General features: G+C 40.8%; 2 protein-coding genes across 3 annotated transcripts; both read right to left on the bottom strand.

The window, feature by feature from the left end:
- Positions 1–2,786: 2,786 nt before the first annotated feature.
- Positions 2,787–21,931, bottom strand: LOC110515527 (zinc finger protein 501). 2 transcript variants are annotated; one of them, XM_036972666.1, is made up of 4 exons: positions 21,441–21,931; positions 20,919–21,016; positions 20,608–20,785; positions 2,787–4,306 (listed from the first exon to the last, which is right to left on the bottom strand). In XM_036972666.1, the coding sequence occupies exons 1-4, from the start codon at positions 21,652–21,654 to the stop codon at positions 3,540–3,542; spliced, it is 1,257 nt and encodes a 418-aa protein (XP_036828561.1). In that variant the 5' UTR covers positions 21,655–21,931; the 3' UTR covers positions 2,787–3,539. The 2 variants fall into 2 exon arrangements, with proteins under 2 accessions (XP_036828561.1, XP_036828560.1); XM_036972665.1 differs by lacking the exons at positions 20,608–20,785; positions 20,919–21,016; positions 21,441–21,931 and adding exons at positions 7,780–7,957; positions 8,091–8,188; positions 8,612–9,094.
- On the bottom strand, positions 15,807–18,141 carry LOC118947702 (zinc finger protein 135-like). Its single transcript, XM_036972700.1, has 2 exons — positions 18,112–18,141; positions 15,807–17,078 (listed from the first exon to the last, which is right to left on the bottom strand). The coding sequence occupies exons 1-2, from the start codon at positions 18,139–18,141 to the stop codon at positions 16,035–16,037; spliced, it is 1,074 nt and encodes a 357-aa protein (XP_036828595.1). The 3' UTR covers positions 15,807–16,034.
- Positions 21,932–26,849: the final 4,918 nt, after the last annotated feature.

The following is a 26,849-nucleotide window of genomic DNA, read 5'->3' as shown; positions in this document are numbered from 1 at the left end:
CAGCCAAGACCTCAGATAAAAGAATGTAGACCTCCACAAGTCTGGTTCATCCTTGGGAGCAATTTCCAAACGCCTGAAGGTACCACGTTTATCTGTAGAAATAATAGTATGCAAGTATACACACCATGGGACCACGCAGCCGTCATACCCCTAAGGAAAGAGACGCGTTCTGTCGCCTAGAGATGAAAGTGCTTTGGTGCGAAAAGTGCAAATCAATCCCAGAACAACAGCAAAGGACCTTGTGAAGATGCTGGAGGAAACAGGTACAAAAGTATCTATAGCCACAGTAAAACGAGTCCTATATCAACATAACCTGAAAGGCCGTTCAGTAAGGAAGAAGCCACTGCTCCAAAACCCCCATAAAAAAAGCAGACTAAGGTTTGCAGACAAAGATTGTACTTTTTGTAGAAATGTCCTCTATTCTGATGAAACAAAAACAGAACTGTTTGTCCATTGTAATGTTTGGAGGAAAAAGGGGGGGGGGGCTTGCAAGCCGGAGAACACCATGCCAACCGTGAAGCACGGGGGTGACAGCATCGTGTTGTGGGGGTGCTTTGCTGCAGGAGGGACTGGTTGCACTTCACAAAATAGATGGCATCATGAGGTAGGAAAATTACGTGGATATATTGAAGCAACATCAGTCAGGAAGTTAAAGCTTGGTCGCAAATGGGTCTTCCAAATGGACAATGACCCCAAGCATACTTCCAAAGTTGTGGCAAAATGGCTTAAGGACAACAAAGTCACGGTATTGGAGTGGGCATCACAACGCCCTGACCTTAATGCTGTAGAAAACACATAATTTTACCCTTTAAAAAATAGTTATAGGGGGAGGTCCGGGGGATGTCTGTCTTTGAAAGGGTCATTGTAATATTTAAGATGTCCCCTTTACTGATGACCTAAACCTACACGTCAAGGGGTCTGATTACTTTCCAAAGAAACTGTAAGTGATTGAGAAGAGAGCACAATTGCTATATTATTTGACCCATAAGGCAACACATGACCAAAGCAATGCGTGACCCATGTGGAATTAAAACAATATTCATCTTAATGAGAAATGTAATCGAATAACCAAAGACATGAAAACGTGTGGGCATATTGTATTTAGCTAGGATTTCATAAGGCCAGGAATGTCATTGAGAATAACAATAGACAATAGTTAATGTTGCTAGTTCAGGGATGAAGATAGTGAAGGTTCATCAATGTTAAGGATGTTTTTAAATTGACGTGGAAACAACGTTTATTCAACCAGTGGGAGGCTTGTAAAAGCCCACAGGAAAGTGGAATGAGGAACTCTTCATTGAGACAATCATGAAACAGCAATCTGTGGGTGAGTTGTAGTGGATATTATAACCAAAGCGCAGCGTGGTAAAGTGTTCATGGTTTTTATTTAATCAAAAAACATTAGAACAAAATAACAAAGAGAAGAATGAACAGTTCTGTAAGACAAATCAACTATACAGAAAACAACTACCCAAAAAACACAGGTGGAAAAAGGCTGCCTAAGTATGATTCACAATTAGAGACAACGATAGACAGCTGCCTCCGATTGGGAACCACACTTGGCCAAAAACAAAGAAATAGAAAACATAGAAATAAATAAACTGGAATTCCCACCTGAGTCACACCCTGGCCTAACCAAAATAGAGAATAATAAGCCTCTATGGCGTGACAAAAATACAGAACATCAATAGACAAGAACAGCTCAAGGACAGAACTACATACATTTTGTAAAAGGCACACGTAGCCTACATATCAATGCATATACACAAACTACCTAGGTCAAATAGGGGAGAGGTGTTGCTTTATCTGTTTTTTTTTAAACCAGGTTTGCTATTTATTTGAGCAATATGAGATGGAAGGAAGTTCCATGCAATAAGGGCCCTATATAATACTGTACGCTTCCTTGAATTTGTTCTGGAATCTTGTGAACTGTGAAAAGACCCCCGGTGGCATGTCTGGTGGGATAAGTGTGTGTGTCAGAGATGTGTGTAATATGACTTGTAAGAACTGTGATGATATCTGTACATTACAGGAACACCTGTGATGACAAAAGTACAATGATTCATGTTTTGCTTTAGCTTGAGATAAAGAATCAGTGGTAGACACCTTGCAAGTGCATGAAAAGGTCAACTGTACAAAGTCAGATGCCTGTGTGTTAAAACTATATTTTAGGTAACATATGGATAAAGGGAACTAAGAGTTCCTGTTGATACTATGTTCCAGTCTTACTTCCAGTCTTACATGACTAGGTAGTGGATTAATTTGGCTTCCCTCCAGGCCTGAAAACAAAGACTTTCCTCTAGGCTCATGTTAAAAATATGACAGATAGGAGTGGCTATAGAGTCAGCTACTGTCCTCAGTAGCTTTCCATCTAAGTTGTCAATGCCAGGAGGTTTGTCATTATTGATCGGTAACAATTGTTCCACCTCTCCCACACTAACTTTACAACATTCAATACTTGCACTGCTTTTCTTTCATGATGTTTTTTTCCATCATTCTTTATATCATTGATCTTGGCTTCATAATAAAGTTTATTATTTCTGTTGAGTTTGGTCACATAATTTCTCAATTTGCAGTACATAAAACAGCCGGCCAGATGTGCAGCCAGACTTATTAGCCACTCCTTTTGCCCCAACTCTTTCAAACATACAGTTTTTAAATTCCTCATCAATCCATGGAGCCTTAACAGTTCTAACAGTCAGTTTCTTAACAGGTACATGTTTATCAATAATTGGAAGAAGCAATTTCATCTGGTAAAAACAGGTAAACACATTATCAGTCAACAATATAAGACAATGGGAGCACTGTGTATGTTCTCTGATGAGTTGTGAGTCAATGAGATGTGAAATATCAATATACATGCTAAGAGAAGTAATTTCTCTCTCCTGTGTGGATGTGATTGTGTGATTGTGATGAGTAATTGTTGGAGGAAATTATGGTTGAAATGATTAATTATGTATACATTTAAATTAGAACCATCTATTTTAATACTATTATGTTATGGTATGAAATGTATGGGTTCTTGGTTAAGCTGTTACTGAAAATGTAAGTAAAACAAATGAATTGTCTGTACCTTGTATATATTATATATTTTCAGACAGATAAGAATGTTTGTTTGATGTTCCATTAGTGGAGAAAAGTTTATCTTTTAGACAGATTGGAATGTTTGTTTTATGAGGGGAGTAGAAGACATCTCCAGACCAGAAGACACTGCGCTATTGTGTGGATCGGAGAGGGTGTGAGAAACTGATGATGTCATTTTATGTTGTCGCTATAAAATGTAAGGTTCTTTGTATTTTTCTTCAGTACTCTCTTGTAATAAACGCTGTTACCTGAGTTTAAGACGGGGGCTCTGTCCATTCCTATAATAATGATAATAATATGGGTTTTACGATCCCATAGAATGCATTGACAGAGTACTTAATTCTGATTGGGAAATAATACAGAGGAATTTAGAATTCCACTAACAGTAATATTTTTTCCCAAAATCTAACCTTTTGTAAGCCTTCTCCTCTGTGTCTCATGTTCTTTCAGGCTTCCTAAATGGGCAAAAGCATGGCACCCTGGGAGGAGTGGTAATGCATCTCCCCTGTGTGTATTATCTTGTGCTGTTTCAGGGTCCCTAACAGGGTAAAACACTTGCCACACTGGGAGCAGTGGTAAGGCTTCTCCCCTGTGTGTATTCTTTCGTGTTTTTTCAGATCCCCTGCCCCGGTGAAACACTTGCCACACTGGGAGCAGTGGTAAGGTTTCTCCCCTGTGTGTATTCTCTCGTGCTGTTTCAGGGCTCCTAACCGGTTAAAACACGTGCCACACTGGGAGCAGTGGTAAGGCTTCTCCCCCGTGTGTATTCTCTCGTGCTGTTTCAGGGCCCCTCCCTGGCTAAAACACTTGCTACACTGGGAGCATTGGTAAGGCTTCTCCCCTGTGTGTATTCTCTCGTGCTGTATCAGGGTCCCTAACTGGGCAAAACACTTGCCACACTGGGAGCAGTGGTAAGGCTTCTCCCCTGTGTGTATTCTCTCGTGCTGTTTCAGGGCTCCTAACTGGTTAAAACACTTGCCACACTGGGAGCAGTGGCAAGGCTTCTCCCCTGTGTGAATTCTCTCATGCTGTTTCAGCTCCCATGACTTGTTGAAACATTTTTCACACTGGGAGCAGTGGTAAGGCTTCTCCCCTTTGTGAATGTTCTCGTGTCGTTTAAGCTCACTTAAGTGGTTACAACCCTTTCCACAGTGGGAACACTGGTGTCTTCTTGCTGGTTTGGACATCCCTGGCTCTGGTTCCTCTGAGTCTGGTCTTTCTCCTGCCAAAGACAGTGTTTTTTTAAATAGAGACCTGAATGAAACCTCCACATGATAAAACGGCCTTGCTACGAGAGTAAATCCTAATCAGATCCCTCAATAACCTAAGGCCAGTTTTAACAATCTTGTGAGTGTGATTTTAAAACAAATGTTGTATAGTTTCCTGGTAATTACTGATAATGTTTACACTACTTATTTATTAATTCTGTTTTCGTCAGAACACAAAAAACTAAACAGTTCTAGGACACTCAAGACACAGACGTCACTGGATTCGAGCAGGTGGTTCTAAATATAGAACTTTAATAGCTGTATGATACAGAATGCGACCTACAGTCGTGGCCAAAAGTTTTGAGAATTAAAAATATTAATTTCCACAAAGTTTGCTGCTTCAGTGTCTTTAGATATTTTTGTCAGATGTTACTATGGAATGCTGAAGTATAATTACAAGCATTTCATAAGTGAAAAAAGGCTTTTATTTACAATGACATGAAGTTGATGAGGTGTCAATATTTCAAGACCTCTGCAATCCGCCCTGGCATGCTGTCAATTAACTTCTGGGCCACATCCTGACTGACGGCAGCCCATTCTTGCATAATCAATGCTTGGATTTTGTCAGAATTTGCGGGTTTTTGTTTGTCCACCCGCCTCTTGATGATTGACCACAAGTTCTCAATGGGATTAAGGTCTGGGGAGTTTCCTGGCCATGGACCCAAAATACTGATGTTTTGTTACCCGAGCCACCTAGTATCACTTTTGCCTTATGGCAAGGTGCTCCATCATGCTGGAAAAGGCATTGTTCGTCACCGAACTGTTCCTGGATGGTTGGGAGAAGTTGCTCTCGGAGGATGTGTTGGTACCATTCTTTATTCATGGCTGTGTTCTTAGGGCAACATTGTGAGTGAGCCCACACCCTTGGCTGAGAAGCAACCCTACACATGAATGGTCTCAGGATGCTTTACTGTTGGCATGACACAGGACTGATGGTAGCGCTCACCTTGCCTTCTCCGGACAAGCTTTTTTCCGGATGCCCCAAACATTCGGAAAGGGGATTCATCAGAGAAAATGACTTTACCACAGTCCTCAGCAGTCCAATCCCTGTAACTTTTGCAGAATATCTGTCTGACCCTGATGTTTTTCCTGGAGAGAAGTGGTTTCTTTGCTGTCCTTCTTGACACCAAAAGTCTTCGCTTCACTGTGCGTGCAGATGGACTCACACCTGCCTGGCCATTCCTGAGCAAGCTCTGTACTGGTGGTGCCCCGATCCCGCAGCTGAATCAACTTTAGGAGACGGTCCTGGCACTTGCTGGACTTTCTTGGGTGCCCTGAAGCCTTCTTCACAACAATTTAACCGTTCTCCTTGAAGATCTTGATGATCCGATAAATGGTTGATTTAGGTGCAATCTTACTGGCATCTATATCCTTGCCTGTGAAGCCCTTTTTGTGCAAAGCAATGAGGACGGCACATGTTTCCTTGCAGGTAACCGTGGGTGACATATGAAGAACAATGATTCCAAGCACCACCCTCCTTTTGAAGCTTCCAGTTTTGGGGGAGATTCAGTTAATTTGCATAGAAAAGAGGGACTTTGCAATTAATTGCAACTCATCTGAACACTCTTCATAACATTCTGGAGTATATGCAAATTGCCATCATACAAACTGAGGCAGCAGATTTGGTGAAAATTAACATTTGTGTCATTCTCAAAACTTTTGGCCACGACTGTACACACTTCCTTAAACATAAAATAAGTAAATAAGTCATTTTAAGTGGAAGTCCAAAACTTGTTTTTAAGTTGAAGACACAAAGCACATCAGTAAAATCTCCCCGTTGTTGAAAGGGTTCGACACCTGCTGTTTTAGTGGCCCAATTTATTATTTAGACGTTCACAGGTTTTCAACATTTTGACTATCGCTGATGTGATATTTTGGGTAAAGTAAAAAATAAAGTGAAATATTTGGAAAGATGTTCCTAAAACTGATAGAAACTACAATAATCTTTTACATCCCTGTTAGTTAACATTAGTTAGTTAACATGTATTCTCTGCCAAGATAATCCATCCACCTGGCAGGTGTGGCATATCAAGAAGCTGATTGACCAGCTTGATTATTACACAGGTGCACCTTGTGCCGGGGAAAATAAAAGTCACTAGTCACGTTTTGCAGCTGTTTCAGGACAGCACTACAGGGATTCTATTCAACAAACTTTAATAACTAGGGTTAATACCTGCCTGGCGCACCAACAAAACTTTATCTTTACCCCCCTCTAACAATACCGCTACAGAATTAGCATAGTAGGCCATGTAATTTAAGGTAATCTGAAATATTTAGGACTAACTTATTCCTTGCCACCCATTCTGAAACTCACTGCAGCTCTTTGTAAGTGTTGCTGTCATTTCAGTTTCCGTGGTAACTGACGTGTACAGTGTTGAGTCATCCGCATACAGACACACACTGGCTTTACTCAAATGTCGTTGGCATGTCGTTGGTAAAGATTGAAAAAGGTAGGTGCCAAACAGCTGCCCTGGGGATTCCTGATTCTACCTTGATTTTGTTGTACAGGCTTCCATTAAAGAACACTCTTTGTGTTCTGTTAGACAGGTAGCTCTGGGGCGGCAGGTAGCCTAGTGGTCAGAGCGGTAGGCCAGTAACCGAGAGATTGCTGGATCGAATCCCCGAGTTGACAAGGTAAAACTCTGTCGTTCTGCCCCTGAACAAGGCAGTCCTAGGCCGTCATTGAAAATAAGAATTTGTTCTTAACTGACTTGCCTAGTTAAATAAAGGTTAGCTTTTTTTTATTTAACACTTTATCCACAATATAGCAGGGGGTGTAAAGCCATACGGGACCCTGGGCATCTTTCTTTTAGTGTTGCCAGATTCAGTAGAAAGGCCTCTTTAGTGACCTAAGTTTTCATAACTGGGGGTGTAAAGCCATACGTTTTTTCAGCAGCAGACTACGATCGATAATGTCAAAAGTCGCACTGAAGTCTAACAAAACAGCCCAAACAATATTTTTATCATCATCAATTTCTCTCAGCCAATCAGTCATTTTTAAGTGCTGTGTTTATTGAATGCCCTTCCCTATAAGCCTGATCACAGCTTTCCTCAGTATTAGTTAATTAATTAACAGTGTCTAGAGTTTAGTTTGCCTGTTCAACAGTCTTGTAAAGATAGGGGGGTTGACTGGGACAGGCGATGTAATATCCATAATGTTTTAAGGATACGTTTTTGTAAAACAAGCACCTTACATTGGATCATCTTGAAATTTTCTCTCTAAAGCTAACTTTCATCAAGGTTTTATATGGTCTATTGGTTTCTCTCTTTTCATTGGCAGAATCCTTTTTCAGTGTTATGATATTAATAACATCCATATCCACCAGTCTATCTTCCTGTCAACTAACAGAACTCCACTGGTTGTCCTGGTAACAGATACCAGTGGGCAGATCTATTGTATTTGTTCAAACTAAACTACAGCACTTACTTTGATGAGTCAAATCTGATCCTTTCATCTCTTCTCCACCTCTCACAGTTACACTCAGCCCCGTTGTTTTCCTGCAGTCCACCAGCAGCACAGACAACCTCTTCATACCCAGCAGTAAGGTGCGACCGGGAGAGGCACGACATGGGGACTCCAGGAGGGAGGAAGGGCTAGCGTTGTCCTGGTAACCATAAAGAGGGGACACAGATGCACATCATTATGGATGCTTATGTCACTGTTGTCATAAAGTGCTCTACAGAAACCCAGCCCAAGCCGATAAAGCAAGCTGTATGCTAGACCAGACCAAGCTGTACCATCTGGTGTTCTGATCTGGAGAGACTCTTCTCTGCCTCGTCAGCATCAGGATGTTGTTGAGGCTCCGCAGAGGATCCACCATAGTCATGTCTCTCTCCTGTGTGAACGAGAACATCAAACAGATGGTAAACTTATGATCTTCTATTGCAATCACAGAGTCTTACAAGAGGCATGAATGTCTAAAAATATCCTAAAATGGCCACTTTCATCTTGATTTCCTAAAAAAATATTTGTGATGCAAATGTAAAAGGGTTGTTCCACAAAATGGGTGCCTTTTTTATATTTTAAGTAGAACATACGCAGCAATATTGAATTTTAAAAGACTGTTATACTAGATGAGGGGGACTTTAATGCCGACCACATGGAGAATTCAATACATCTAATTGAAAAGTCGCAAAAGTATATGAACCAATGGCAGATCGACCATTTAACAATTCCTACAGTAAGAATGCCCATTAAAAACCCCACATTAGTTCAACAACTGCATAGTTTGTGTCCCTGTTTTTAAGACAGTACTCACTGGTGTCAATCGGATCTTCTGTCTCCTCCTTTTTCACTCTCAAAACGTCTTCATCCTTCACGTTTATTAAGATAGCATCCTCTTCCTCTCTGAAAGGTTCTTTCTCTTCTTTCACTATAACAGCCTCCTCTTCCTCCTTTTTCATTCTGAAAGATTCTTTCTCCGTAAAACAGACCTCTTCATTAGCAAGGGAGGAGTAGTTCAGTGAGCTCATGGTCAGGGATGTTAGCTAGCTAGCTAGCTAGCTAGCATTAGCGACTAGCCTAGTGCTAACCTCAGTATCAATCTTTAACAAGTTTGCAAATTGAACAAGCACATTAGGTTAAAGTTCACCAGTAGATACGTCAACCGAAATTTGTCTAAAACACTGAGATTAGCTAATGTACAATAACATGGTCTAAAGAATCAATCTTTCAGTTTTATGTTGTCTAGCAAGCTACCGAGGTGGTTGAAAGAGTTGGCGCCTTGTTGTTCTTGAAGAAGCGTCCCGTCCAGTCCATTATACGTCACGCAAGAAGCATCACCTGAAAGACGCACATCGCCATCTGCTGGCTGGAGTGGGTAATGCAGTTTGGAAACAATAGGTACTACACTTTTTGTGTTGTCAAGAACGTCATAATAATTTAACAATAAACATATATATTTTCTCTTACGTCTTACAAATAATACTTTCCTGTACACAGACGTAGAAGCTTAAAATGAATCCCTCGACTCACCTGTGTCCCCGCACATTGACTCTGTTCCGGTACCTCCTGTATATAGCCTCCACATTGACTCTGTTCTGGTACCTCCTGTATACAGCCTCCACATTGACGCTGTTCCGGTACCTCCTGTATATACCCTCCACATTGACTCTGTTCCGGTACCTCCTGTATCATTTATGAACATTTGAACATCTTGGCCATGTTCTGTTATAATCTCCACCCGGCACAGCCAGAAGAGGACTGGCCACCCCACATAGCCTGGTTCCTCTCTAGGTTTCTTCCTAGGTTTTGGCCTTTCTAGGGAGTTTTTCCTAGCCACTGTGCTTCTACACCTGCATTGCTTGCTGTTTGGGGTTTTAGGCTGGGTTTCTGCACAGCATTTTGAGATATCAGCTGATGTAAGAAGGGCTATATAAATCAATTAGATTTTTCATGTGACAACACTGAAGAAATTACACTTTGCTACAATGTAAAGTAGTGAGTGTACAGCTTGTATAACAGTGTACATTTGCTGTCCCCTCAAAATAACTCAACACACAGCCATTAATGTCTAAACTGCTGGCAACAAAGGTGAGTACACCCCTAAGTGAATATGTCCAAATTGGACCCAAAGTGTCAACATTTTGTGTGCATCATTTTCCAGCATGGAGTACACGTCCTGGTAATCCGTCTGGCCCTGCGTTGTGATCTGAGGACCCATGCCAAACCTTTTCAGTCTCCTGAGGGGGAATAGGTTTTGTCGTGCCCTCTTTATATAGCCAAATTATTTTTCACCCAGGAAGCTCGGGTAAACAATGGTTGTTGTGCACTGCTGCCACTACCATGCCTGGAGTTAGCGAGCTGTGTTAGCGAGCTAACTGGCTACTGATCAACCTATTGTGTGTATTGAACATTCATATTGAACAGCCTTACCTATAGAGTAGCACCACCACCCATCAGCCCATTCTCTTCTTGATGTCAAAGCCACAGTGTATTGTTGCTATAGGAGTTTATGATTAATAATCCTATTCATTTCAAGCCCCACTAAGATGTCACCATACTTTTCATTTAAAGCCCCACTATGTAAGACATACATCATCAGAGTGGGCCTCCAACTTAAATATAAACAATGGAGCAAATGCATCACATGTGAACATCACTTGATTATCGGAGGGGTGTATTATGACATCAGATAGAACTGCTCAGACATTCCAAATCAGGCTTCATCCATATCATGAAGGTGGATATTGATCCAACCATTTCCAAAGTAATGACCGGGCTGATGGAAACAGGATATGCCTGAACAATTTTATAAAAGCCGACAGACGATTTGTTACTTCGTTTGACATGGTGGGGTCTTTTTGTGTCAGTAAAAATGTATAAACGAGAAATGGCGGCATTAATCCTTTATGCGCAAATATTGATTTAATAATGATCATATCTTAGTTAACTTGGAGTCACGCGATGATATATTGTGTGGTCCTCCCACAACGACCTGGGAACCCATGCAGTTTATTAGGCTACAGATTAAATAAATGATGAACTTCACAGGGTGGTGAAAGTTCATGTGTTGAGCTTGATGCTCCTTTCCAATACATTTTGATGGTCTTCTTCTGGTGACATGATGATGAAAAATAAAATAATGTCGCTCTTATCCATAATAATCTCATCATGTTGGTAGCCTACCAACACTGTATATGTGAGCTGTTGGCTACAGTGCACGGGACAAGAGGACTTTTGATATATACCTCAACGGTTTTTCAAAACCCTCAGTAGAGTTGAAAATGCAATGGAAACCCATTTAACTTGCATTTTTCATTCAGTACATGGGAATTCAACAGGAAAACATTTTTTTTTCCGTGCACTACTTTATCACGCAAAGACTTTTATCCGCAATAAACCTGTTTGATGCAAACATTTCCGGTGGGAAAATGCGTATGTTGTTTTATGCAGATTTGAGAATATTCACATGAAAATCTGTCGCAAATTGTGTAACAGTATAATTTTAGACCGTCCCCTCGCCCATACCCGGGCGCGAACCAGGGACCTTCTGCACACATCAACAGTCACCCTCGAAGCATCGTTACCCATCGCTCCACAAAAGCCGCGGCCCTTGCAGAGCAAGGGGAACTACGATTTCAAGGTCTCAGAGCAAGTAACGTCACCAATTGAAACACTATTTAGCGCGCACCGCTAACTAAGCTAGCCGTTTCACATCCGTTACAATTGCATGGAAATTTAGCTACTAATGTGGATATTGATCCAACACCTGCCGCTTATTCAAACCAGCCCACTGGGCACAGATGTCAGTTCAACATCTAGTTTCTATTTACATTTCTTTGATTCGTCAACTAAAGTGAATTCAACATGAAATCAACACAAAATGTCCACCGTCATTGGATTTAGGTTGCCAGTTGGGTGAAACACTAAATGTCACCAGCCAGTGGTTACCAGTTGTGTGAAAATTAATACAAATACCTTTTGTAGATGGATTTTTACAAATCCAATCCGTTTTCCACATTGATCAAACATCACATGGATTTGTTTTGTTCAAATCAAATCAAATGTTATTGGTCACATACACATGGTTAGCAGATGTTATTGGTGACATGCAGATGGTTAGCAAATGTTTTTGTTCACATACACATGGTTAGCAGATGTTATTGGTCACATACACATGGTTAGCAGATGTTATTGGTCACATGCACATGGTTAGCATATGTTATTGGTCACATACACATGGTTAGCAGATGTTATTGGTCACATACACATGGTTAGCAGATGTTATTGGTCAGATACACATGGTTATCAGATGTTATTGGTCACATACACATGGTTATCAGATGTTATTGGTCACATACACAGGGTTAGCAGATGTTATTGTGAGTGTAGTGAAATGCTTGTGATTCGAAGTCCAACAGTACAGCAGTATCAAACAGATAATATCTAACAAATTCCACAACTAAACCTAATACACATAATCCAGTAAAGGAATGGGAAATATAGAAGTATAAAACATGGATGAGCAGAAACACAGCAGCTAAGATGCAATATATAGTGAAGAATAGATAGTGAAGGATACAGTATTTACAGTTGAAGTCAAAGATTACATACACTTAGGTTGGAGTCATTAAAACTAATTTTTCAACCACTCCACACATTTCTTGTTAACAAACTATAGTTTTGGCAAGTCGGTTAGGACATCTGTGTTAACGACACAAGGCATTTTTCCAACAATTGTTTACAGACAGATTATTTCACAATCCCAGTGGGTCAGAATTTTAAATACACTAAGTTGACTGTGCCTTTAAACAGCCTTGGAAAATTCCAGGAAATGAGGTCATAGCTTTCATAGCTTCTGATAGGCTAATTGACATCATTTGAGTTAATTGGAAGAGCACCTGTGTATGTATTTCAAGACCTACCTTGAAACTCAGTGCCTCTTTACTTGACATCATGGGAAAATAAATACAAATCTGCCAAGATCTCAGAAAAAAAATGGTAGACCTCCACAAGTCTGGTTCATCCTTGGGAGCGATTTCCAAAAGCCTGAAGGCGTCCTCTGGTCTGATGAAACAAAAATAGAACTGTTTGGACATAATGACCATCGTTATGTTTGGAGGAAAAAGGGGGATGCTTGCAAGCCGAAGAAAACCATCCCCACCGTGAAGCACGGGGGTGACAGCATCGTGTTGTGGGGGTGCTTCGCTGCAGGAAGGATTGGGGCACTTCACAAAATAAATGGCATCATGGGTGAGGAAAATTACGTGAATATATTGAAGCAACATCTCAAGACATCAGTCAGGAAGTTGAAGCTTGGTCGAAAATGGGTCTTCTTAATGGACAATGACGCCAAGCATACTTCCAAAGTTGTGGCAAAATGGCTTAAGGACAACAAAGTCAAGGTATTGGAGTGGGCATCACAACGCCCTGACCTTAATGCTATAGAAAACACATCATTTTACCCTTTTAAAAATAGTTATAGGGGGAGGTCCGGGGGATGTCTGTCTTTGAAAGGGTCATTGTAATATTTAAGATGTCCCCTTTACTGATGACCTAAACCTAAAAGTCAAGGGGTCTGAATACTTTCCAAAGAAACTGTAAGTGATTGAGGAGAGAGCATCATTGCTATATTCTAATTAAAATCATTGACCCATAAGGGAACACATGACCAAAGCAATGTGTGACCCATGCAGAATTAAAACTATATTCATCTTAATGAGAAATATAATCTAATAAACAAATGTTTGCATAACCAAAGACATGAAAACGGGTGGGAACATTGTATTTAGCTAGGATTTCATAAGGCCAGGAAGGTCATTCAGAATAACAATAGACAATAGTTAATGTTGCTAGTTTAGGTATGAAGATAGTGAAGGTTCATCAATGTTAAGGATGTTTTTTAATTTGACGTGGAAACAATGTTTATTCAACCAGTGGGAGGCTTGTAAAAGCCCACAGGAAAGTGGAATGAGGAACTCTTCATTGAGACAATCATGAAACAGCAATCTGTGGGAGAGTTGTAGTGGATATTATAATATAAGGATCTGCTGGAGTCCAAGTCAAACCAAGATTCTTTATTTCTGAGCTCAGAGAGAACAACAGAGTTTGGTATTTGGTATTTTATTAGGATCCCCATTAGCTGTTGCAAAAGCAGCAGCTACCCCTCCTGCGGTCAACACAAAACATGACACATAATTGTCACGTCTCTCGTCGGAAGGCATGGACCAAAGCGCAGAGTGGTAAGTGTTCATGATTTTTATTTAATCAAACAACATTCGAAGAAATTAATTATACAGAAAACAACTACCCAAAAAACACAGGTGGAAAAAGGCTGCCTAAGTATGATTCCCAATTAGAGACAACGATAGACAGCTGTCTCCGATTGGGAACCACACTTGGCCAAAAACAAAGAAATAGAAAACATAGAAATAAAGAAACTGGAATTCCCACCCGAGTCACACCCTGGCCTAACCAAAATAGAGAATAAAAGCTTCTCTATGGCCAGGGCGTGACAGCCGCTCTGTTCTGGGCCAGCTGCAGCTTTACTCTCTCTTTCCTTGCAGCACTGGACCACACGACTGGACAATAATCAAGATTAGACTAAACTAGAGCCTGCAGAACTTGCTTTGTGGAGAGTAGTGTCAAAAAAGCAGAGCATCTCTTTATTATGGCTAGACCTCTCCCCATCTTTACAACCATTGAATCTATATGTTTTGACCATGACAGTTTACAATCTAAGGTAATGCCAAGTAATTTAGTCTCCTCAACTTGTTCAACAGCCACACAATTCATTACCAGATTCAGCTGAGGTCTATAACTTAAGGAATGATTTGTACCAAATACAATGCTCTTAGTTTTAAAGATGTTCAGGACCAGTTTATTACTGGCCACGCATTCCAAAACAGACTGCAACTATTTGTTAAGGGTTTCAGTGACTTCATTAGCTGTGGTTACTGGTGCTTATATAGTTGAATCATCAGCATACATGGACACACATACTTTGTTTAATGCCAGTGGCAGGCCATTGGTAAAAATAGAAAAGAGTAGAGGGCCTAGAGAGCTGCCCTGCGGTACATCACACTTCATATGTTTGACATTAGAGAAGCTTCCATTAAAAACCCTCTGAGTTCTATTAGGTAGATAGCTCTGAATCCACATTATGGCAGAGGTTGAAAAGCCATAGCACAAACATTTTTAAACAACAGGTTATGGTCAATAATATCAAAGGCTGCACTGAAATCTAACAATAGAGCTCCCACAATCTTCTTGTTATCAATTTCTCTCAACCAATCATCAGTCATTTGTGTCAGTGCAGTACATGTTGAGTGCCCTTCTCTATAAGCATGCTGAAAGTCTGTTGTTCTTTTGTTTACAGAGAAATAGCATTAGATTTGGTCAAACACAATTTTTTTACAACAGGTTGCTAAGAGCTGGCTGCCAGCTTATAGGTCTGCTGTTAGAACCAGTAAAGGCCGCTTTACCACTCTTGGGTAGTGGATTAATTTGGCTTCCCTCCAGGCCTGAGAACAAAGACTTTCCTCTAGGCTCAGATTAAAAATATGTCAGATAGGAGTGGCTATAGAGTCAGCTACTGTCCTCAGTAGCTTTCCATCTAAGTTGTCAATGCCAGGAGGTTTGTCATTATTGATCGATAACCATTGTTCCACCTCTCCCACACTAACTTTACAACATTCAATACTTGCACTGCTTTTCTTTCATTATGTTTTTTTCCATCATTCTTTATATCATTGATCTTGGCTTCATATTAAAGTTTATTATTTTTGTTGAGTTTGGTCACATAATTTCTCAATTTGCAGTACATAAAACAGCCGGCCAGATGTGCAGCCAGACTTATTAGCCACTCCTTTTGCCCCAACTCTTTCAAACATACAGTTTTTAAATTCCTCATCAATCCATGGAGCCTTAACATATCTAACAGTCAGTTTCTTAACAGGTACATGTTTATCAATAATTGGAAGAAGCAATTTCATCTGGTAAAAACAGGTAAACACATTATCAGTCAACAATATAAGACAATGGGAGCACTGTGTATGTTCTCTGATGAGTTGTGAGTCAATGAGATGTGAAATATCAATATACATGCTAAGAGAAGTAATTTCTCTCTCCTGTGTAGATTCTCTAATGATGTTTACGTGATTGTTATGAGTAATATGTTTTCCCAAAATCTAATCTTCTGTAAAGCCTTCTCCTCTGTGTCTCATGTTCTTTCAGGCTTCCTAAATGGGCAAATGCTTTGCGCCCTGGGAGGAGTGGTAATGCATCTCCCCTGTGTGTATGATCTTGTGCTGTTTCAGGGTCCCTAACTGGTTAAAACACTTGCCACACTGGGAGCAGTGGTAAAGCTTCTCCCCTGTGTGTATTCTCTTGTGCTGTTTCAGGGCCCCTAACTGGTTAAAACACTTGCCACAATGGGAGCAGGGGTAAGGCTTCTCCCCTGTGTGTATTCTTTCGTGTTTTTTCAGATCCCCTGTCTCATTGAAACACTTGCCACACTGGGAGCAGGGGTAAGGCTTTTCCCCTGTGTGTATTCTTTCGTGTTTTTTCAGATCCCCTGCCCAGGTGAAACACTTTCCACACTGGGAGCATTGGTAAGGCTTCTCCCCTGTATGAATTTTCTCGTGAGCTTTTAGGTGTCCTTTCCGCCTATACATCTTTTCACATTGCGAGCAGTGGTAAGGCTTCTCCCCTGTGTGTATTCTCTCATGTCGTTTCAGCTCCCCTGACTGGACGAAACACTTTCCACAGTGGGAGCAGTGGTAAGGCTTCTCCCCTGTGTGCATAGGCTTCTCCCCTGTGTGTATTCTCTCATGTCGTTTCAGCTCCCCTGACTGGTTGAAACACTTTCCACAGTGGGAGCAGTGGTAAGGCTTCTCCCCTGTGTGTATTCTCTCATGTCGTTTCACCTTCCACAAATCGTTAAAACGCTTTCCACAGTGGGAGCAGTGGTAAGGCTTCTCCCCTGTGTGTATTCTCTCGTGTCGTTTCAGCGTCCCCAAATCGTTAAAACGCTTTCCACACTGGGAGCAGTGGTAAGGCTTCTCCCCTCTGTGTATTCTCTCGTGCCGTTCCAGCTTTCCCAAATCGTTAAAAATCTTTCCACACTGCATGCAGCGGTAAGGCTTCCCCCTTGTGTGTATTCTCTCATGAGTTTTCAGGTTTCCTTTCTGGTTAAAACTCTTTCCACACTGGGAGCAGTGGTAAGGCTTCTCCCCAGTGTGTATTCTCTCATGTTGTTTCAGCTCAAATAAGTGGTTACAACCCTTTCCACAGTGGGAACACTGGTGTCGTCTTGCTGGTTTGGACGTCCCTGGCTCTGGTTCCTCTGAATCTGGTCTTTCTCCTGCCAAAGACAGTGTTTTTTTAAAATAGAGACCCGAATGAAACCTCCACATGATAAAACGGCCTTGCTACGAGGGTAAATCCTAATCAGATCCCTCAATAACCTAAGGCCCGTTTTAACAATCTCAGTGTGATTTTAAAACAAATGTTGTAAAGTTTCCTGGTAATTACTGACAATGTTTACACTACTTATTTATTCATTCTATTTTCGTCAGAACACAAACTAAACAGTTCTAGGACACTCAAGACACAGACGTCACTGGATTCCAATCGAGCAGGGAGTTCTAAATATATAACTTTCATAGCTGTATGATACAGAATGCGACCTACAGTCGTGGTCAAAAGTTTTGAGAATGAAAAATATGAATTTCCACAAAGTTTGCTGCTTCAGTGTCTTTAGATATTTTTGTCAGATGTTACTATGGAATGCTGAAGTATAATTACAAGCATTTCATAAGTGTCAAAGGTTTTTATTTACAATGACATTAAGTTGATGCAGTGTATATATTTGCAGTGTTGACCCTTCTTTTTCAAGACCTCTGCAATCTGCCCTGGCATGCTGTCAATTAACTTCTGGGCCACATCCTGACTAACGGCAGCCCATTCTTGCATAATCAATGCTTGGATTTTGTCAGAATTGTGTTTTTTTTTATGTTTGTCCACCCGCCTCTTGATGATTGACCACAAGTTCTCAATGGGATTAAGGTCTGGGGAGTTTCCTGGCCATGGACCCAAAATACTGATGTTTTGTTACCCGAGCCACTTAGTTATCACTTTTGCCTTATGGCAAGGTGCTCCATCATGCTGGAAAAGGCATTGTTCGTCACCGAACTGTTCCTGGATGGTTGGGAGAAGTTGCACTCGGAGGATGTGTTGGTACCATTCTTTATTCATGGCTGTGTTCTTAGGCAACATTGTGAGTGAACCCACACCCTTGGCTGAGAAGCAACTCACACATGAATGTTGGTACCATTCTTTATTCATGGCTGTGTTCTTAGGCAACATTGTGAGTGAGCCCACACCCTTGGCTGAGAAGCAACTCACACATGAATGGTCTCAGGATGCTTTACTGTTGGCATGACACAGGACTGATGGTAGCGCTCACCTTGCCTTCTCCGGACAAGCTTTTTTCCGGATGCCCCAAACATTCGGAAAGGGGATTCATCAGAGAAAATGACTTTACTCCAGTCCTCAGCAGTCTCACCAATCCCTGTAACTTTTGCAGAATATCAGTATGTCCCTGATGTTTTTCCTGGAGAGAAGTGGTTTCTTTGCTGTCCTTCTTGACACCAAAAGTCTTCGCTTCACTGTGCGTGCAGATGCACTCACACCTGCCTGCTGCCATTCCTGAGCAAGCTCTGTACTGTTGGTGCCCCGATCCCGCAGCTGAATCAACAAGCCTTCTTCACAACAATTGAACCGCTCTCCTTGAAGTTCTTGATGATCCGATAAATGGTTGATTTTGGTGCAATCTTACTGGCAGCTATATCCTTGCCTGTGAAGCCCTTTTTGTGCAAAGCAATGATGACGGCACATGTTTCCTTGCAGGTAACCGTGGGTGACATATGAAGAACAATGATTCCAAGCACCACCCTCCTTTTGAAGCTTCCAGTTTTGGGGGAGATTCAGTTAATTTGCATAGAAAATAGGGACTTTGCAATTAATTGCAACTCATCTGAACACTCTTCATAACATTCTGGAGTATATGCAAATTGCCATCATACAAACTGAGGCAGCAGATTTGGTGAAAATTAACATTTGTGTCATTCTCAAAACTTTTGGCCACGACTGTACACACTTCCTTAAACATAAAATAAGTAAATAAGTAATTTTAAGTGGAAGTCCAAAACTTGTTTTTAAGTTGAAGACACAAAGCACATCAGTAAAATCTCCCCGTTGTTGAAAGGGTTCGACACCTGCTGTTTTAGTGGCCCAATTTATTATTTAGACGTTCACAGGTTTTCAACATTTTGACTATCGCTGATGTCATATTTTGGGTAAAGTAAAAAATAAAGTGAAATATTTGGAAAGATGTTCCTAAAACTGATAGAAACTACAATAATTTTTTACATCCCTGTTAGTTAACATTAGTTAGTTAACATGTATTCTCTGCCAAGATAATCCATCCACCTGACAGGTGTGGCATATCAAGAAGCTGATTGAGCAGCTTGATTATTACACAGGTGCACCTTGTGCCGGGGAAAATAAAAGTCACTAGTCACGTTTTGCAGCTGTTTCAGGACAGCACTACAGGGATTCTATTCAACAAACTTTAATAACTAGGGTTAATACCTGCCTGGCGCCCCAACAAACTTTATCTTTACCCCCCTCTAACAATACCGCTACAGAATTAGCATAGTAGGCCATGTAATTTAAGGTAATCTGAAATATTTAGGACTAACTTATTCCTTGCCACCCATTCTGAAACTCACTGCAGCTCTTTGTAAGTGTTGCTGTCATTTCAGTTTCCGTGGTAACTGACGTGTACAGTGTTGAGTCATCCGCATACAGACACACACTGGCTTTACTCAAATGTCGTTGGCATGTCGTTGGTAAAGATTGAAAAAGGTAGGTGCCAAACAGCTGCCCTGGGAATTCCTGATTCTACCTTGATTTTGTTGTACAGGCTTCCATTAAAGAACACTCTTTGTGTTCTGTTAGACAGGTAGCTCTGGGGCGGCAGGTAGCCTAGTGGTTAGAGCGGTAGGCTAGTAACCGAGAGATTGCTGGATCGAATCCCTGAGTTGACAAGGTAAAACTCTGTCGTTCTGCCCCTGAACAAGGCAGTCCTAGGTCGTCATTGAAAATAAGAATTTGTTCTTAACTGACTTGCCTAGTTAAAGAAAGGTCACATTTTAAAAGAAAAACTCTTCATCCACAATATAGCAGGGGGTGTAAAGCCATACGTTTTTTCAGCAGCAGACTATGATCGATAATGTCAAAAGCCGCACTGAAGTCTAACAAAACAGCCCAAACAATATTTTTATCGTCATCAATTTCTCTCAGCCAATCAGTCATTTTTAAGTGCTGTGTTTATTGAATGTCCTTCCCTATAAACCTGATCACAGCTTTCCTCAGTATTAGTTAATTAATTAACAGTGTCTAGAGTTTAGTTTGCCTGTTCAACAGTCTTGTAAAGATAGGGGGGTTGACTGGGACAGGCAATGTAATATCCATAATGTTTTAAGGATAAGTTTTTGTAAAACAAGCCCCTTCCATTGGATCATCTTGAAATTTTCTCTCTAAAGCTAACTTTCATCAAGATTTCATATGGTCTATTGGTTTCTCTCTTTTCATTGGCAGAATAATTTTTCAGTGTTATGATATTCATAACATCCATATCCACCAGTCTATCTTCCTGTCAACTAACAGAACTCCACTGGTTGTCCTGGTAACAGATACCGGTGGGCAGATCTATTGTATTTGTTCAAACTAAACTACAGCACTTACTTTGATGAGTCAAATCTGATCCTTTCATCTCTTCTCCTACCCTCACAGTTCCACTCAGCCCCGTTGTTTTCCTGAAGTCCACCAGCAGCACAGACAACCTCTTCATACCCAGCAGTAAGGTGCGACCGGGAGAGGCACGACACATGGACTCCGGGAGGCTGGAAGGGCTAGCGTTGTCCTAGTAACCATAAAGAGGGGACACAGATACACATCATTATGGATGGTGATGTCACTGTTGTCATAAAGTGCTCTACAGAAACCCAGCCCAAGCCGATAAAGCAAGCTGTATGCTAGACCAGACCAAGCTGTACCATCTGGTGTTCTGATCTGGAGAGACTCTTCTCTGCCTCGTCAGCATCAGGATGTTGTTGAGGCTCCGTAGAGTATCCACCATAGTCATGTCTCTCTCCTGTGTGAATGAGAACATCAAACAGATGGTAAACTTATGATCTTCTATTGCAATCACAGAGTCTTACAAGAGGCATGAATATGTCTAAAAAGGGCCTAAAATGGCCACTTTCATCTTGATTTCCTAAAAAAATATTTGTGATGCAAATGTAAAAGGGTTGTTCCACAAAATGGGTGCCTCTTTTATATTTTAAGTAGAACATACGCAGCAATATTGAATTTTAAGACCGTTATACTAGATGAGGGGAACTTTAATGTCGACCACATGGAGAATTCAATACATCTAATTGAAAAGTCGCAAAAGTATATGAACCAATGGCAGATCGACCATTTAACAATTCCTACAGTAAGAATGCCCATTAAAAACCCCCACATTAGTTCAACAACTGCATAGTTTGTGTCCCTATTTTTAAGACAGTACTCACTGGTGTCAATCGGATCTTCTGTCTCCTCCTTTTTCACTCTCAAAACGTCTTCCTCCTTCACGTTTATTAAGATAGCATCCTCTTCCTCTCTAAAAGGTTCTTTCTCTTCTTTCACTATAACAGCCTCCTCTTCCTCCTTTTTCATTCTGAAAGATTCTTTCTCCGTAAAGCAGACCTCTTCATTAGCAAGGGAGGAGTAGTTCAGTGAGCTCATGGTCAGGGATGTTAGCTAGCTAGCTAGCTAGCATTAGCGACTAGCCTAGTGCTAACCTCAGTATCAATCTTTAACAAGTTTGTAAATTGAACAAGCACATTAGGTTAAAGTTCACCAGTAGATACGTCAACCGAAATTTGTTTAAAACACTGAGATTAGCTAATGTACAATAACATGGTCTAAAGAATCAATATTTTAGTTTTATGTTGTCTAGCAAGCTACCGAGGTGGTTGAAAGAGTTGGCGCCTTGTTGTTCCTGAAGAAGCGTCCCGTCCAGTCCATTATACGTCACGCAAGAAGCATCACCTGAAAGACGCCCATCGCCATCTGCTGGCTGGAGTGGGTAACGCAGTTTGGAAACAATAGGTACTACACTTTTTGTGTTGGAAAGAACGTCATAATAATTTAACAATAAACATATATATTTTCTCTTACGTCTTACAAATAATACTTTCCTGTACACAGACGTAGAAGCTTAAAATGAATCCCTCGACTCACCTGTGTCCCCGCACATTGACTCTGTTCCGGTACCTCCTGTATATAGCCTCCACATTGACTCTGTTCTGGTACCTCCTGTATACAGCCTCCACATTGACGCTGTAATGGTACCTCCTGTATATACCCTCCACATTGACTCTGTTCCGGTACCTCCTGTATATACCCTCCACATTGACTCTGTTCCGGTACCTCCTGTATCATTTATGAACATTTGAACATCTTGGCCATGTTCTGTTATAATCTCCACCCGGCACAGCCAGAAGAGGACTGGCCACCCCACATAGCCTGGTTCCTCTCTAGGTTTCTTCCTAGGTTTTGGCCTTTCTAGGGAGTTTTTCCTAGCCACCGTGCTTCTACACCTGCATTGCTTGCTGTTTGGGGTTTTAGGCTGGGTTTCTGCACATCATTTTGAGATATCAGCTGATGTACGAAGGGCTATATAAATCAATTTGATTTTTCATATGACAACACTGAAGAAATTACACTTTGCTACAATGTAAAGTAGTGAGTGTACAGCTTGTATAACAGTGTAAATTTGCTGTCCCCTCAAAATAACTCAACACACAGCCATTAATGTCTAAACTGCTGGCAACAAAAGTGAGTACACCCCTAAGTGAATATGTCCAAATTGGACCCAAAGTGTCAATATTTTGTGTGGCCACCATCATTTTCCAGCATGGAGTACACGTCCTGGTAATCCGTCTGGCCCTGCGTTGTGATCTGAGGACCCATGCCAAACCTTTTCAGTCTTCTGAGGGGGAATAGGTTTTGTTGTGCACTCTTTATATAGCCAAATTATTTTTCACCCAGGAAGCTCCGGTAAACAGTGGTTGTTGTGCACTGCTGCCACCACCAGGCCTGGAGTTAGCGAGCTGTGTTAGCGAGCTGTGTTAGCGAGCTAACTGCCTACTGATCAACCTATTGTGTGTATTGAACATTCATATTGGACAGCCTTACCTATAGAGTAGCACCACCACCCATCAGCCCATTCTCTTCTTGAAGTCAAAGCCACAGTGTATTGTTGCTATAGGAGTTTATAATTAATAATCCTATTAATTTCAAGCCACACTAAGATGTCACCATACTTTTCATTTAAAGCCCCACTATGTAAGACATACATCATCAGAGTGGGCCTCCAATTTAAATGTAAACAATGGAGCAAATGCATCACATGTGAACATCACTTGATTATCGGAGGGGTGTATGACATCATATAGAACTACTCAGACATTCCAAATCAGGCTTCATCCATATCATGAAGGTGGATATTGATCCAACCATTTCCAAAGTAATGACCGGGCTGATGGAAACAGGATATGCCTGTATACTTTTCTAAATGCCGACAGACGATTTGTTACTTCGTTTGACATGGTGGGGTCTTTTTGTGTCAGTAAAAATTTATAAACGAGAAATGGCGGCATTAATCCTTTATGCGCAAATATTGATTTAATAACGATCATATCTTAGTTAACTTGGAGTCACGCGATGATATATTGTGTGGTCCTCCCACAACGACTTGGGAACCCATGCAGTTTATTAGGCTACAGATTAAATAAATGATGAACTTCACAGGGTGGTGAAAGTGCATGTGTTGAGCTTGATGCTCCTTTCCAATACATTTTGATGGTCTTCTTCTGGTGACATGATGATGATTGATGCTTGGTTGCCATTTGACAAATAAAATAATGTCGCTCTTATCCATAATAATCTCATCATGTTGGTAGCCTACCAACACTGTATCTTTGAGCTGTTGGCTACAGTGCACGGGACAAGAGGACTTTTGCTATATAACTCAACGGTTTTTCAAAACCATCAGTAGAGTTGAAAATGCAATGGAAACCCATTTAACTTGCATTTTTCATTCAGTACATGGGAATTCAACAGGAAAACATTTTTTTCCGTGCACTACTTTATCACGCAAAGACTTTTATCCGCAATAAACCTGTTTGATGCAAAAATTTCCGGTGGGAAAATGCGTATATTGTTTTATGCAGATTTGAGAATATTCACATGAAAATCTGTCGCAAATTGTGAAACAGTATAATTTTAGACCGTCCCCTCGCCCATGCCCGGGCGCGAACCAGGGACCTTCTGCACACATCAACAGTCACTCTCGAAGCATCGTTACCCATCGCTCCACAAAAGCCGCGGCCCTTGCAGAGCAAGGGGAACTACGACTTCAAGGTCTCAGAGCAAGTAACGTCACCAATTGAAACGCTATTTAGCGCGCACCGCTAACTAAGCTAGCCGTTTCACATCCGTTACAATTGCATGGAAATTTAGCTACTAAGGTGGATATTGATCCAACACCTGCCGCTTATTCAAACCAGCCCACTGGGCACAGATGTCAGTTCAACATCTAGTTTCTATTTACATTTCTTTGATTCGTCAACTAAAGTGAATTCAACATGAAATCAACACAAAATGTCCACCGTCATTGGATTTAGGTTGCCAGTTGGGTGAAACACAAAATGTCACCAGTCACTGGTTACCAGTTGTGTGAAAATTAATAAAAATACCTTTTGTAGATGGATTTTTACAAATCCAATCCGTTTTCCACATTGATCAAACATCACATGGATTTGTTTTGTTCAAATCAAATCAAATGTTATTGGTCACATACACATGGTTATCAGATGTTATTGGTCAGATACACATGGTTAGCAGATGTTATTGGTGACATACACATGGTTAGAAGATGTTATTGGTGACATACACATGTTTAGCAGATGTTATTGGTCAGATACACATGGTTAGCAGATGTTATTGGTGACATACACATGGTTAGCAGATGTTATTGGTCAGATACACATGGTTAGCAGATGTTATTGGTGACATACACATGGTTAGAAGATGTTATTGGTGACATACACATGTTTAGCAGATGTTATTGGTGACATACACATGGTTAGCAGATGTTATTGGTGACATACACATGGTTAGCAGATGTTATTGGTGACATATACATGGTTAGCAGATGTTATGGTCACATACACATGGTTAGCAGATGTTATGGTCACATATACACAGTTAGCAGATGTTATTGGTCACATACACATGGTTAGCAGATGTTATTGGTCACATACACATGGTTAGCAGATGTTATTGGTCACATACACATGGTTAGCAGATGTTATTGTGAGTGTAGTGAAATGCTTATGCTTCTAGATCCGACAGTGCAGCAGTATCAAACAGATAATATCTAACAAATTCCACAACTAAACCTAATACACATAATCTAGTAAAGGAATGGGAAATATAGAAGTATAAAACATGGATGAGCAGAAACACAGCAGCTAAGATGCAATATATAGTGAAGAATAGATAGTGAAGGATACAGTATATACAGTTGAAGCTAAAGATTACATACACTTAGGTTGGAGTCATTATAACTCATTTTTCAACCACTCCACAAATTTCTTGTTAACAAACTATAGTTTTGGCAAGTCGGTTAGGACATCTGTGTTAACGACACAAGGCATTTTTCCAACAATTGTTTACAGAGAGATTATTTCACAATCCCAGTGGGTCAGAAGTTTAAATACACTAAGTTGACTGTGCCTTTAAACAGCCTTGGAAAATTCCAGAAAATTATGTCTATTGCTTCTGATAGGCTAATTGACATCATTTGAGTCAATTGGAAGAGCACCTGTGTATGTATTTCAAGACCTACCTTGAAACTCAGTGCCTCTTTACTTGACATCATGGGAAAATAAATAAAAATCTGCCAAGATCTCAGAAAAAAATGGTAGACCTCCACAAGCCTGGTTCATCCTTGGGAGCAATTTCCAAATGCCTGAAGGTACCACGTTCATCTGTACAAACAATTGTACGCAAGTATAAACACCATGGGACGCAGCCATCATACCGCTCAGGATGGAGGAGCGTTCTGCAACTGCACATGGGGACAAAGATCGTACTTTTTGGAGAAATGTTCTCTGGTCTGATGAAACAAAAATAGAACAGTTTGGCCGTAATGACCATCGTTATGTTCGGAGGAAAAAGGGGGATGCTTGCAAGCCGAAGAACACCATCCCAACCGTGAAGCACGGGGGTGACAGCATCGTGTTGTGGGGGTGCTTTGCTGCAGGAGAGACTGGTTGCACTTCACAAAATAGATGGCACCATGAGGATGGAAAATTATGTGGATATATTGAAGCAACATCTCAAGACATCAGTCAGGAAGTTAAAGCTTGGTCGCAAATGGGTCTTCCAAATGGACAATGACCCCAAGCATACTTCCACAGTTGTGGCAAAATCAGGACAACAAAGTCAAGGTATTGAAGTGGGCATCACAACGCCCTGACCTTAATGCTATAGAAAACAGATAATTTTTACCCTTTTAAAAATAGTTATAGGGGGAGGTCCGGGGGATGTCTGTCTTTGAAAGGGTCATTGTAATATTTAAGATGTCCCCTTTACTGATGACCTAAACCTAAAAGTCAAGGGGTCTGAATACTTTCCAAAGAAACTGTAAGTGATTGAGGAGAGAGCATAATTGCTATATTCTAATTAAAATCATTGACCCATAAGGGAACACATGACCAAAGCCAGGCGTGACCCATGCAGAATTAAAACTATATTCATCTTAATGAGAAATATAATCTAATAAACAAATGTTTGCATAACCAAAGACATGAAAACAGGTGGGAACATTGTATTTAGCTAGGATTTCATAAGGCCAGGAAGGTCATTGA

Source organism: Oncorhynchus mykiss, unplaced genomic scaffold (genome assembly GCF_013265735.2).
Source record: "Oncorhynchus mykiss isolate Arlee unplaced genomic scaffold, USDA_OmykA_1.1 un_scaffold_189, whole genome shotgun sequence".
Classification (NCBI taxonomy): domain Eukaryota; kingdom Metazoa; phylum Chordata; class Actinopteri; order Salmoniformes; family Salmonidae; genus Oncorhynchus; species Oncorhynchus mykiss.
The sequence above is the reverse complement of the archived record's forward strand: the minus strand, read 5'-3'. Positions and strand labels throughout refer to the sequence as shown.

Excerpts from the sequence above, each read along its gene's own strand:
- LOC110515527 (XM_036972666.1), bottom strand. The coding sequence starts at position 21,654 with ATGAGCTCACTGAACTACTCCTCCCTTGCTAATGAAGAGGTCTGCTTT. Across the intron at positions 21,017-21,440 it reads AGAAGATCCGATTGACACCA|GAGAGAGACATGACTATGGT; the intron begins GTGAGTACTGTC and ends TCATTCACACAG. Across the intron at positions 4,307-20,607 it reads ATCAGATTTGACTCATCAAA|GAGAAAGACCAGACTCAGAG; the intron begins GTAAGTGCTGTA and ends TGTCTTTGGCAG.
- LOC118947702 (XM_036972700.1), bottom strand. The coding sequence starts at position 18,141 with ATGAATAAAGAATGGTACCAACATTCATGT. Across the intron at positions 17,079-18,111 it reads AATGGTACCAACATTCATGT|GGTTGTAACCACTTATTTGA; the intron begins GTGAGTTGCTTC and ends CACTGTGGAAAG.